We start from the raw sequence: 14,237 nt of genomic DNA on the forward strand, positions 1-14,237 counted from the left end.
CCTGGGCTTTTTCTCGAATATGGGCTTGACTGGACTCTTCAACGAAGATGAGGTGGTTTGTGATTCCACTGAACTTGGGCCTGCTTCATCACCTATACCCAACCCACAGATGGTAAACGAGGCAGCAGAAACCTCCCCAGACCCTTTTAATTTAAGATCCCTAATTGAACAGGTGGTCAACCCAAAAAAACACATTGACCTGAATCAAAATCCTTCACCCTCTCCTACAATGGATATCTCTAGACCTGCTTCCCCAACTGCTTCTGTCAGATCGAAGGCTCGGAAGAATAGAGGGAAATTCCATTCTATGAAACTGAAAGACTCTCTTTGGGTTCCGAAGCATAGAAGCAAACAAAGCAGCCGATGCAACCAAGTTAGGATTGAAGAAACGGTTGATTCAACAAGTATGCAAAAAGAATCGATTATAGCTGGAGTCGATAAGGAGGTGGAGCTAACAGCGGCCGTGAGAAAAGAACTAGGTTTTATGGTTTCGGGTCATGAACAGGACCTGAGAAATCATATACAAGAGATAAGGGAGTCAAACGGTATCCAATGAATTACTTATCAGTCAATATCAGGGGGGCGGGTGACTCCAAAAAAGCGGAGCACATCAGGGAGCTGAAAAAAAAGAACGGATTAGGATTTATCTGTATTCAAGAAACTCAGATGGCTAACTCATCAAATGTTCAGGTCAGTACTTTTTGGGACAACAGTTTATTTGATTTTGACACGGTGGACGCCAGTGGCAGATCGGGTGGAATGTTGAACATATGGGATCCGAGTGTTTTTGTAAAGAAGCACTCAGTTTCAAACAGATTCTTTCTTGCAACTTTTGGGGAATTAAAACAGGGTGGGGAAGAGATCACGGTTGTTAATGTCTATGCGCCGCAGGATAAGAAAGCAAAAAAACAAGTGTGGGAGGATCTCAAGGCTCTTATAAGTTCCACACCAAGTGTGTGGTCATGGATACTATTAGGAGACTTCAACTGTGTTCGTGTAGCTTGTGAAAGACGAAACTCTAAATTCTGTGCCGAGTCTGCAAACGATTTCAATTCCTTTATTAACAACACCGCCTTATCAGAATACGCTATGATTGGATGTCGTTTCACTTATATGAAGGATGACGGGCAGAAATTCAGTAAAATTGACAGGGTTCTTGTCTGTCACTCGTTCCTTTCCAAATGGCCCGCTGCCAAACTTATCGGTCTGCCCAGGTATCGATCTGACCATAGACCATTGATGCTTCTCTGCTCAGATGTATGTTTTGGCAAACCACCTTTTAGATTCTTCAACTCGTGGCTGAAGGAAGACGGTCTAGAAAAAGTCGTTCACTCAGCTTACGTCAGCGTACCTCCTTTTTATCCACCGGACAAACTGTTAGCGGCAAGGCTCAAAGCAATTAAAATGGCAATTAAACCTTGGTGTGCGGAGGTTTCAAAGAAAAATAATGGATTGTTAAAAGAACTAATGGAGAAAGTAGAAAAGTTGGACCTAAAGGCGGAAACAATGGCACTAACAGATACAGAGGCTAAAGAGCGAGAGGTTTGGCTGAAAACCATCAACGAAATTGATGAATGCAGGTCGGAGGATCTCAAACAAAGGGCAAAACTAAAATGGGTGGTAGACGGAGACGAGAACTCTTCCTTCTTCCATGGCATAATCAAGGGGCACAAAAAAACAATCGCATAAACGGGCTGATCTTCAACGATGTTTGGATCTCGAAACCAGAAGAATTGAAAACATCTATCAAAGATCATTTTCAATCAGTCTTCTTGGAAAATTCCCGTGACAGGCCACTTTTCATCAACAATGGTTTCAAGGTAATCTCCCCTTCACAATCAGCCATGCTCGTTAAAAGATTCACAAAAGAGGAAATTAAGGAAGCAGTTTGGAATTGCGGGAACGAAAAAGCACCGGGTCCTGATGGCTTTAGTTTCAAATTTTTAAAACACTTTTGGATTTTATTCGAAACCGATTTCTACGCCATTCTCGACTACTTCTACGTGCACGGTAAAATCAATAGGGGCTGTAATTCCAGCTTTATTACTCTCATACCGAAGATATCCGATCCTCAATTCATAAACAAATTCCGGCCTATCAGTCTAATCGGATGTATCTCAAAGGTCATCTCAAAAATTCTTGCCACTCGACTAAAAGGGGTGATCGGGTCTGTGGTTAGTGATGTTCAAACCGCTTACATTGAAGGGCGAAGCATCCTGGAGGGTCCTCTTATTGTAAACGAGATCGTGTCATGGGCAAAAAAAACAAAACGGCAGGCTATGCTATTCAAGGTCGACTTCGAAAAAGCTTTTGATTCTTTAAATTGGGGGTTTTTAGAATCAGTGCTGTCCCAAATGGGTTTCCCAGCCTTATGGAGGAAATGGGTAACGGGTATATTATCCTCGGCAAGAACGTCCATATTAGTCAACGGATCACCCACTCTGGAATTTGATATTCAAAAGGGGGTGCGGCAAGGCGATCCGCTGTCTCCATTACTTTTCATCATAGCTATGGAAGCTCTACACGTAGCAACGGTTAGTGCTCTTGAATCGGGGATCTACAAGGGCTTGAAGGTAGCTAACACGGGTCCGACAATCTCCCACCTTCTTTATGCGGACGATGCTCTTTTTGTGGGCGAATGGACCGAGGAAAACTTTCACAACCTTGCGAGGATGTTGAGATGTTTTCACTTATCGTCGGGCCTTAAGGTAAATTTCTCAAAAAGTCAACTTTATGGTGTGGGTGTAAATGATGTTGACATAACACGTATGGCAACAATACTGGATTGTAAAAGGGGTTCGTTCCCGTTTACCTATCTCGGTCTTCCGGTGGGGGCAAACATGGGACTTATAAAAAATTGGCAGCCCATAGTTGAAAGATTCGAGAACAAACTTTCAATATGGAAAGCAAGGACACTATCCTTTGGAGGAAGAGTGACCCTGATAAAGGCGGTGCTGGGTAACTTACCAACTTATTTCTTCTCTCTTTTTAATGCTCCCGTAGAGGTGTTGAAAAGATTGGAGAAAATAAGAAGGAAATTCTTATGGGGTGGGTGCCTCGAAAACAACAAAGTAAGTTGGGTACCGTGGTTCAAAGTAATTGCTCCGGTCGAACAGGGTGGCTTGGGAATCGGTAGCTTAACGGCCACAAACAAGGCACTTATGGTAAAGTGGTGCGTACGCTTCAAAAACGAATCATCACACTTCTGGGTACGAGTCATCAAGGCGATTCATGAAGGTATTAGAGGAAAGTCTCCAATACCACTCAAAGGCTCAATCGGTGGGGTATGGAAAAATATAGTAAATATGGGGAGGAAATCAAGTCATCAGCATATAGACGTTCAAAACAAGCTAACACTCAAGCTAGGATGTGGAAACAACGTCTACTTCTGGCTGGATAAATGGTTGGGGAACTTCACGTTACGGGCCCGGTATCCTAACCTCTTCATGAGGGAGTCAAACAAACATTGTAGCGTAAAACAAAGATATACAATAACTAATGAGAAAGTTGAATGGCTTTGGGGTAGCACAAACGACTTAACGGAGGCAGGGGTAATGGAGGAATGGAATGATTGTTTACGGCTACTCGAAGGACAAAACGTTGGGTCAAAATCAGACAAATGGTGGTGGCTCTCGGGAGACTCAGCTGAACCATTTCAAGTGAGTGACTTGAGAAACGAGCTGGATAAAATACAACTCATTCCGGAAACAAAAGTGTTAAAATGGTTGACTTGGCTTCCAAAGAAAGTCAACTGCTTCATGTGGCGGGTTGTGCTAAACCGAATACCAACAAGGGAGGCGCTCGCTAGACGCAACATTACTCTACCATCCGTATCATGTGTTCTATGCAACATGGTAGAAGAATCTGCAGACCATCTACTAGTGACATGTCAATATGCGCAACAAGTTTGGGTGGCAATCTCGTTATGGATCAAAATACCATTGCCGAGGTACCTATTGAGTGTAGTGGAACTGCTCGAATTTGCACAACAACAACAGCAACTTTCGGTTAATAAAAAGAAGGCTGTCTACACTATATTTGCAACTGCATGCTGGCTTTTGTGGCGAACACGAAACGATCAGATTTTTAACAATAAGCCCAAACAAGTGCAGAAGTTAGTAGGCGAGATAAAGGCACTGTCTTTCCTTTGGATCAACTCGAGGTCAAAGAAGCTGAAGATCGATTGGAAAACCTGGTGTGAGTTCAAGGTGGCTTGGTAACAAAATTTTTCTTGTCTGCAATATGTAGTTTCACTGCATGTGTGCATTTTTGGCTCCACTTTGTATTTGTTTCCTTTTTCTTTACTGTACTGTATATTCCCAAGCTCCTTGCTTGGGTCCTTTTCTAATGAAATCGCCTTTTTTCTCAAAAAAAAATTAAAGGGTTACGATTTTATCATCCCCAACTATCGGCTTTTGGCCGTTGCCACCTGCAACTAACACTTTGACATCCGACACCTCTAACTTGACTTTTAGTTCTTTACCCAAAAAAAAAAACTTGACTTTTAGTTTGTGATGGCACCACTCAGTTAAATCTTTACTAACTGAGTTTGTTTACGATCCTACGACCTACGTGGCACATAGCTGATGAGTTGGACAGGTTGACGTGGCGATTACGTGGCACAAGTAGGCAGCATCATTATCATCTCTCTCATGGAGTCTCTCTCCAATCTCCATCATCCTCTCATCATCCTAAACATTTTACACACGGTTGAATACGACTAACCAAACAAACCACTTCTCCACGTTACATAAACCGACCAAACACGGCTTGTTTTCGGCACATGAAAATATCATGAAGTGAAAAAAAAATCTTAACCATGAATCAACACAGTAACATGTTCATCAAAATCAGACAGAGTTATAACCATAACACAAAATCACAAAATCGGTATAATCAAATTCAACAACACTCTGTGTTTCCCATTACTGCAAAATCACAAAATTGGACCTAAATTGTTACCAAAAAAATGCAATTCGATGTGAAAAGGGGAAGAAACAAAGAAACCCAACACAAACAACATCACCCCACAAACCACCGTCCACGAGATCCTCCGCCCACCACCGACGCCGTCTCTGGCGGCGCCCATAACACACATTATTTTTTCTCTCTCCACAACTCGCACTCAATTTCAAAGTATATTTAAGAGTAAACTGCCATTTTGGTCCCTATGGTTTGGTCACTTTTGCCATTTTAGTCCAAATTTGAAACCTTTTGCATCTGGGTCCCTGTGGTTTTATTTTTGTTGCCATTTTAGTCCAAAAGTGAAATCAAGTCATATTTGTTTTATAAAATCTTTCTATTTTGTCCTTTTCCTCAAGGGCAAAATGGTCATTGTATAAAAAATATAGAGAAAAATGCCCGGATAGTCCCTGTGGTTTTGCCTTTTTTCACCTATAGTCCCCAACTTTTTAAAATTACCTGAATAGTCCCCAACATTTCAACTTTTGTTCTCGGATAGTCCCTGGCGTGGATGGAGGTTAGTTTTTGGTGTTAAGTGAATGTGAAATTACTAACATGCCCTTATAATTAAAAAATCTAATAAATTAAACATGCACTTATATTTAACCCACTTTCTCTCTCTAACCTACCTACCTTCTCTCTCTACTGCATCTCCCTCTCTCTCTTTACAGCATCCACCACCACAACCTTCTTCACACGCCATCTCCTCCCTGTTGTTTCCATCAACTTGGTTTACCAAAACATTTATGATTTCACACCAAAGCAAACCATTAAATCCAGATAAAGAGCGAGATATTACTTTGCAACGAATCCATAAAAGCAAACCATTAAATCTTGATAATGTTCATACTCCATGTTTATTATCCCCAAAAAAACAAGACCATAAGATGGATCTGCAATGATCCACCACATCTGATGTCAACATATTTATGATACATAACAATGGGTCTGGGACCCCAAAATCAAAATCAAGCTGTGGTTTAGTCTGTGCTGCATTCGTCACTCAATCCTGTCTTTGGGTTGACCACTCTTCAAGTATTATGGCTTCTCTTGAGGAACAGCTAGTGCCGGACATATATACCTGTTTTGGTGTGTCATTCTTTGTTTCCTCTGTTAATCTAATCGCAAATTTCGATTTTGATTGAAACGGATTTGGAATTTGATTTGTTGATGTTACCAAAGAAATCTGCAGAGGTTTATCTCTTTTTCTCTGGTTTGCAATCTGCGATTTGGTATTCAACAGTCATTAAACCGATTCTGAGGTTTATCTTTTTTTCTCCGGTTTGCAATCTGCTTGGATTTTACAGTTATTTAGGGTTTCAGTTTTGGATTTGTTGTTAGTGGAGGTTTGGTTTGGTGAATCGGTTTAGGGGATGTTGAGATCGAAAAACGCCATTATTGGTGGAGTTAGGGTTGCAGGTTTGAAGTTGATGATTGCACATAATTAGGTTCAGGTTCTGTAGGTGTAGTGAAGAAGATGAAGTGGGTGGGTCTCATATAAATCTCAAACTATTAAGCATATCTTTTTTAACTTTGTAGTATTAATTTAACACTAAGGGTATTTTTGTAATTTCACATCAACTTAACTGAGAAAAGTAACCTCCATCCACGCCAGGGACTATCCGGGAACGAAAATTAAAAACTTGGGGACTATTCAGGTAATTTTAGAAAGTTGGGGACTATAGGTGAAAAAAGGCGAAACCACAGGGACTATCCGGGCATTTTTCTCAAAAATATATAATATATTTTTCTCTTTCTCCGTTCTTCTTTACTCTGTTAACGGAGTAAACCCCTGTTCAAAATAGCAAATTTAACACAGCCACAACATCAAGTTACAATCTTTACACAAAACCCATCTCAGATTCAACAAAAAGACATGAAATTTACACAATTTAAACACATTACCCTCAACTTTCTGTAGAATTTTCTTCACTTTCCTCTTACACCCATCACAGTGGATGTGGATGTTCACCTTCAAAGAACAAGTCTGCATGCACAAAGAGTCAACTTCAAGATTCAAGAACAATTAAACAACAATGAATTCAAGAACAAAAAAGGGGTGGTTTTATTTTTTTTTTCTTTATCACACACTTTAACATGAATTAAATGAAAGATCTTTAAGTTCACATTTGACTAAACGAAAAGCATTGAAAGAAGCTATAAACAATTAAACACACAAATTAATACAACTTAAACCATAAATTTCAAACCTTTTTCCACACATTAATTAATAAATAAAAACAGTGAAAGTGTGTACCTGAGTCTTGACAAACTCTTCTTTACTTATCTTTTCAAGCTCAAACAAACAAAGAAAATAAAAAAAGGAAACAGGGGAAATGACTGAAAGAGAATACAGGTTTTATAGATCTGAAGTTTCAAGAAACATAGAATAAATCAAGAACTTGGTGGGAATTAAGGAAAATGAAAATGGGGATTTGGGTAAGAAAGATTGAAATGAGAAATGAAGAAACAAAAAGGTGTGATTTGAAAGCACAAGAAACAAAGTTTGATTTAGAGGTGGTGGGTAGACATTAAAACCTCTTTGGTATTATTATTATTTTCAGAGACAAGGAGATGAAGATGAAGCATTTCTCTCACACACAGGGTTATTTTTAGGTTTATTTATTTGGGTATTCTTTTCAGTTGCTGTATTTATCGTGTTTCCACCATTAACATCCACCACCGCCATGGCCGCTGGAGGTGATAGTTGAAGACTTTATTGGGGAAGATGAAGATTATTGGGGAATATGAAGATTATTTGAGAGATAGAGATAGAGAAATAGTTGAGGGTAGAAGAGGGAAAGAAGAAAAGGAGAGGGGTTGGGGTTGGGGTGGGGGTGGGTAGTTGGGTACGTGGGTAAAATGACCAAAATGTTCTTCAGAAAAGGACAAAAAATCAGGTTTTTTTTTTTAAGAAATTTGATCTGATTTTGTTTTTGGACCAAAATGGCAACAAAAATGAAACCACAGGGACCCAGATGCAAAAGGTTTCAGATTTGGACTAAAATGGCAAAAGTGACCAAACCTCAGGGACCAAAATGGCAGTTTACTCTATATTTAAAAATTGTAGAGAGTGAACAAGGTCCTCTCAACTATACACATAGACAATAACATTTTCTCTCTTCTCTACTCAACCACTTACAACCACTTTTTTATAATAACCATTCTCACATAATTTGATGGAAGGATTATGAATGCTCTAATAAGATGGGAAAAAATCATTTTTTTCCCCTCATTCACTTCTCACATTAAAAGTATTTTTTAATTTTTAAAAACCCATTTTTACAAAAAAACTTAACCCGATAACTCAAACCATTGAATTCTTGCAAGAGAACTCAAGCCATCATACCCCCAAATGAACCCAAAACCATCCAAAATCTTAAATCTTTTTTTTTTCTAAAAATAGTAAATTACGATTTTAACACCTGTGGTTATATATCACTTTTATCCTTTTAACCCAAAAAAAAAATCTTTTAAGGTGATACAACCACATGGTCAAAGTCGTAATTTACTCTTTTAGAAAGAGAGTTTAGTAGTCTTTTTCAAGCCCAAATGTGATAAACCAGACCAGAAGCCGGATGAGAAGTAGTGGGCCTGGGCCGGATATTTTGCAAGAATCATTTAACGAACTCTTATCTCCTGCAACGTCTTCTTTAACCGTTTCCAAATTCGTTCCACTTTGTTTGTTTATCTACACTACACTACACTGCATCACTCACTCACTCCTCTTATTCATCTTCATACAACACAATCTCGTTCTATCAACCTTCATCTTCTTTTTCTTTTTCTTCTTCTTCATCCTGTAACAGGTAATATTTAACTCCTAATTTCTCTCTCATATGATTATACTTTACACTTCTTTCACATAGCTATTAATCAATGCTTTTCACGTTTTTCCTGATTCATTACGTTTTTTATTGCTTTTCACGTAATCATACGCAACATTGTGTTTCGTTGTAGAATTCCAGTATCAAACCTCTCAAATCAGTTATGAATTGCTTTATCTGAATTCTGATTGTCTGTTGTTATGTGAAGTTCTTGAATCTGATAGTTTTTCTTGTTTTCAGTTATGATCAGTTACGAAATTTCTAGGGTTTCTGTTCACTAGATCTGATATCCAGCCACTTGCTTACGTAATTCATGAAATAGTTACATAAAAACACGCACGTAAGACTGTAAACGAACCGAACGTTCAGCGAACAGTTCGTGAACTGTTCTTTTACGTTCGTTCGTTCGATAAATGAACGAACATGAACAAGAAGTTTCGTTCGATTTGTTAAATAAACTAAGATGAACACTATTTTATTACTCATATTTTACTGGAGTTTTTTCCTAAAGTAGTGTTGGTGGAAAAAAATATTTACAAAAATGGTATTTCTTGAAAAATATTTACCAAAATAGTGTCTTAAAAGTTAGTTGTCTCTCTCATCATCTCATTAAATAGAAACTAATTCAGGAATTTAATTATTTATTTTAATTAACACTTTGTTTTTTGAAACCGAACGTAAGACTTCTACTTTATTACTTTTTTTATAGATTTTTTTTTTGTTTTATTGGATCAATATAATAATTTATTTTACTCCAATCAAACCATATAGTTTTTTTTTTTATATATTTTGCCACAGTTTACAACACTTCTCTTTTTATTATTTTTTCAATAAACTCATTTTAAATAAGAATCTAAATATATTATATAGTGAAATAAAACATTATAATTTTATTCGCTAGCCATCTTTAAAAATATCTTTTTAAAAATTTCAACTATTTGATAAAAAAAATACTTGTTCATGCTTATCTAGGCTAATATGGTATTTCTTTATTTGTTAATTAAATTAAAAAAATATGATGCATTTTTGAACAATTAATCTACTTAAAGTCATATCAATTTGTACAAAACAAACATCAATTTTATTTTTATACTTTTATAATAACTTGTATTAACAGATATACTAAACGATTTTATTGTTTGCCTCTATACAACTTTTTGTATAATCAATTAAGTTAATACATAGTGATATAAGCAATTCAGGTTTAAATCTCGTTCTTTTTTGCAGTGATCATTATATTGTTCTTTTTATTCTATTTAATATTTATAGTGTTTTATTTTTGTTTAATAAACATACAATATGTTTTTTTCCCTTTTTAATAGGAGAGAGATATAACTAATTGTTTAAAACACTATTTTGGTAAATACTTTTCAAGGAACACCATTTTGGTAAATACTTTTCCACGAACACTATTTTAGGAAAAAACTCTATTTTACTGTGTCATGCAATATGATTATATGATTTTATTAATTATCAACTTATATGACTTCTGTTACTAACAGAGTGACAGATATATGCTAATCTAGTTAATTTAATTTAATTTAATTTAATTTAATTTGATGATGGTGTAAACAGATGGAATCATTTGAACCAGCTAAACAAGATAAGGTGGAATTGGGTTGGATAGAATGGCTCAAAGGATGGTATAATTTGGTTCTAGAGACATTTTTAGAGAAATACTGGTCAAGACATCTACCAACCCCATTCCCTCTGCCACCACTCAACGGTATAACCGCCATTGTCACCGGTTCCACCAGTGGAATCGGACTTGAAACAGCCCGACAATTAGCCGAGGCAGGCGCGCACGTCGTTATGGCCGTAAGAAACCCCATTGCAGCTCGTAAATTGGCCCGCAAATGGAACCAAGAACTACGAAAAAAGTATCGTTGGGAAGTTCTTAAAATTGATGTGATGGAACTCAACCTGAGTTCGTTTGAATCAGTAGCGAGATTCGCAGACGCGTGGAACTCTAAAAAGAAACCGTTGAATATTCTTATCAACAACGCGGGTATGTTCTCAATGGGAAAGTCTCAGATGTTTACGGTTGATGGGTATGAAATGCATATGCAAGTAAACTTCTTGGCACCAGCTTTGCTTTCGCTGTTACTTTTGCCGTCTCTAAAAGCGGGTGCTCCTAGTAGAATCTTGAATGTGAATTCGTTGATGCATGCCATCGGTTTTGTGGACACGAGGGATATGAACTTCGATAGAAAGATAACCAAATTTAGCAGTTTAAGAGCGTACTCAAGCAGTAAGCTTGCGCAAGTCATGTTTAACAATGTGCTTCATCAAAGCATTCCTAAAGACGTGAAAATTAACGTGATGTGTGTGAACCCTGGGAGCGTTCGTACAAATGTGGCTAGGGATCTCCCGAGAATAGTTCAAGTTTTGTATAAAACACTACCGACGTTTCTCTATACCGCTAAAGAAGGTGCTAGAAGCGTGATGTATGCAGCGGTTTATGATGAGATTTGGGAGTACTGTGAGAAGTTGAAAAACGAAGAATGGCCCGTTTGTGCTTACGTGGCTTGCAACTGTACCACCATGAGTCCTAGCAAAGAAGCGCAAAATCTAGATATTTCGCGCATTGTGTGGAAGCGGACACTTGATATCATTGGCTTTCCAAATGATGCGATGAATTTTCTTTTATCCGGCAAAGAAATTCGTTGGCAATATTCGGGTTTTGTTGCCAAGATCTCCGGGTGATTTTTAGTTGAAGTGTATGCTAGAATACTTGCATCCCTTTGGGTTCATTCTTCATGGATATATGACATATAGTTTTACTTTTAGAGACAGTTAGGGTACAGCATAATTGCATTCTATGCCTCATTTTTCTGGGTTATTTGTTTGGCCCAATTGGCCCATATCATGTAATATTCAAATAACCAAGCCCAATAATCAAATCGGTCCAATCTCAGCCTTGTATTGAAGTGTTATATCATGTATGTATGTTATATGTGTGTGCTTTTAATGGTTCAATAGAAATGCAATTAGAAAGAGAAAACAAAACTTTTGTTTAATCAAGATATTTATCTTCTTTCTGGATTAAGTATGAAGAGTATGTTGTGACGTTGATGTTTTAACTTTTACATTAATGCTAATCAAACGGATAAGTGGATAGGTGTGAATATTAATTGATAATGTAATTTGTAAAGATAAGATTAGAAAGCCGGTCAAGATTATTAGGCTATAGGGTGTGAGGATCATGATTGAGACATGATTTGCCACCTAGGAACATGAATGGAAGGTTACACCACCCCCTTGATTGATCCACCATGGTTTGCATGGATTAAACCATGGCAACCATGGTTCTCCTTTCCATTTTCAACAAATCATTTCCTTTTTCTTTAGACAAAGATAATAAATAAGGGGCTAGTGGTTTGGGTCATGACCATACCCTTAGGGTAGTGGTTTTGGATGGTGAATTAGAGATGAGTTACATGGCACTAACATGGAGGGTCATGATGGTCATGAGGGGCATGACCACACCCTATAGCCTTATCTACTTAATTAGTTGATGACAAAAGATATTTTCTATTTTAGCCTCTTATTTAATCTTCAAAGATATAAACTTTGCAGGTTATATACATAAAATAAACGAAAAACAATAATAAACGTATCTAATTCATAAATAAGAAGACGTAATTTACCATCACCAAGTAATTTACTTAATTACTTCTCGAAAACGTCTTCATATTTTTTCCACTCCAGTTTAAGCTTCGACTCGCTGCGAAGATGTATTAAATAAAAGACGACATAGAAAATGTTAAAGGGTTTGTAGACTAGCAATCTAGCATTACCAAGGTATATGGAAAAGGTATCTTCTTAATGAGGTTGGGGGTTAAAGTCTAATATGAACAAACATGTAAATTTAAGACTGTGATTAAAGAATGTGTCAGTGTGTGTGAGTTTATTATATATATATCATGTAAATATCTGTAGATATGTTTTGTTAGTTCTTATAGTTATCCATATCCATTATAAAAGGTTATCAATGGAATATAATAACAAATAAGTTGAAAAGAATGTGGGGTGTGGTTAATAATTATAAAGAAGGTTTATTTGTTACAAACATATTTATTAAACCAAATTTATTGTTATGGGGAGGGACAGGTTAAATAAAAATATTACATTAACAAAATGGGTGAAAGAAAAACGAGTCAGTTTTGTCGGAAAATAACAGCCACATGGAGATGGAAACATTGCATGGGGAGGGACACATTATGTCATGGGGAGGGACAGGGGTTGAGTATTAAGACCAGGGGGTTGGCCCATCGGACTCATGGTCAGTGTTTTTGGAATCTCTTACATAGGGGTAGGGCTGTAAATGAGCCGAACCGAGTTTGACCCAGCTCGAACTCAATTCGAGCTGGCTCGGCTCGAACTCGAATTTCAAATCGAGCTGAGATTTGAGGCTCGAACTCGACTCGATTAAAATTCGAGTTGGCTCGGCTCGGCTCGATCTAGCTCGAACTAACAAAGAACCACAAAATTTACTACTTAAAAAACCCTAAAAATGAATCTCTTCATAGACTTAGGGCCATAATTGCAATTTAATTTAACTAGATGGCTAAATATGCAAGTATAAATAGTTAGCTCACTTTGTACATTGTCTTTACCTTCTTTTATAGGGGAGATACTCCCTTGATTTTTGTCTTCTAAGCGATGTGGGACAAAAAATGAAGGATGTAAACATTATCGAGCCGGCTCACGAGCCGAGCCAGGCCAAGCTCGAGCTCGTTTACAACCAAGCCAATTTCGAGCCGAGCTTTTTTCGAGCGAGCCGCGAGTTTTTTGTACACCCCTACATGGGGGGACAAAAATGCACTAAAAGTGGGGGGGGGGAGATAGTGCACGGTCCTCCCAACCGCCGGAGTGATCCCACTCCGGGAGCCGCTACCCGACCAATCTAGCTCCGCGGTGAATTCCCGTTGCCGAGTTCTTACCCTGGGCGACATATGCCACTCCCAAGACTCGAAACTGATACCTCTGGAAAAAGGTGGGTGTCGGTGGCCAACTGGGCTACCATATGTAATAAAAGGTATATTCAAGGATGTTCTTAGGCATAATGAAATGACCAACATATAAGTCATTACAAACAATCCAATCATACCCAATATAATCTCACTCATAGTCAGGCTACTAGTAGAGTCTAGGGAGGGTGGGATGTAAGCAAGATTTACCTTTATCCCAAGGGATAAAGATGCTGCTCCCGGTGAGAACCCAGCTCCAAAGCCACATTCAACCATAAGCGTCAAATGAATCATAAATAGGTATATAACTACTTTAGAAGCAACTAGAAAACATAGGTCATGGAAATATTCATTTCAAAGCTACGACGCAATAAACATAGCCATAACATACACGCAAGCAGTAGACACAAAAGCAAGCACTAATGCAAAGGCTACAAAAAACAACTATAAAGCAAGGCTCCTAAGACAGGTCTCT

At 37.8% G+C, this 14,237-nt stretch overlaps 1 protein-coding gene and 1 long non-coding RNA gene across 3 annotated transcripts; one reads left to right on the forward strand and one right to left on the reverse strand.

Annotated features, from left to right (window-relative positions):
- Window positions 1-5,776: 5,776 nt before the first annotated feature.
- On the reverse strand, window positions 5,777-7,769 carry LOC110867391. The gene is made up of 3 exons (XR_002551565.2): window positions 7,220-7,769; window positions 6,868-6,949; window positions 5,777-6,754 (listed from the first exon to the last, which is right to left on the reverse strand). It is a non-coding gene; the product is annotated as an uncharacterized LOC110867391 (long non-coding RNA).
- Window positions 7,770-8,588: 819 nt separating this feature from the next.
- On the forward strand, window positions 8,589-11,719 carry LOC110868783 (dehydrogenase/reductase SDR family member FEY). Of its 2 annotated transcripts, none has more exons than XM_022118041.2 (2): window positions 8,589-8,769; window positions 10,360-11,719. In XM_022118041.2, exon 2 carries the CDS (start codon window positions 10,365-10,367, stop codon window positions 11,493-11,495), a length of 1,131 nt encoding a protein of 376 aa, XP_021973733.1. In that variant the 5' UTR covers window positions 8,589-8,769; window positions 10,360-10,364; the 3' UTR covers window positions 11,496-11,719. The 2 variants fall into 2 exon arrangements, with proteins under 2 accessions (XP_021973733.1, XP_021973732.1); XM_022118040.2 differs by having other exon boundaries at window positions 8,590-8,771; window positions 10,365-11,719.
- Window positions 11,720-14,237: the final 2,518 nt, after the last annotated feature.

This window comes from Helianthus annuus, chromosome 9, assembly GCF_002127325.2.
Source record: "Helianthus annuus cultivar XRQ/B chromosome 9, HanXRQr2.0-SUNRISE, whole genome shotgun sequence".
NCBI classification, from domain to species: Eukaryota; Viridiplantae; Streptophyta; class Magnoliopsida; order Asterales; family Asteraceae; genus Helianthus; species Helianthus annuus.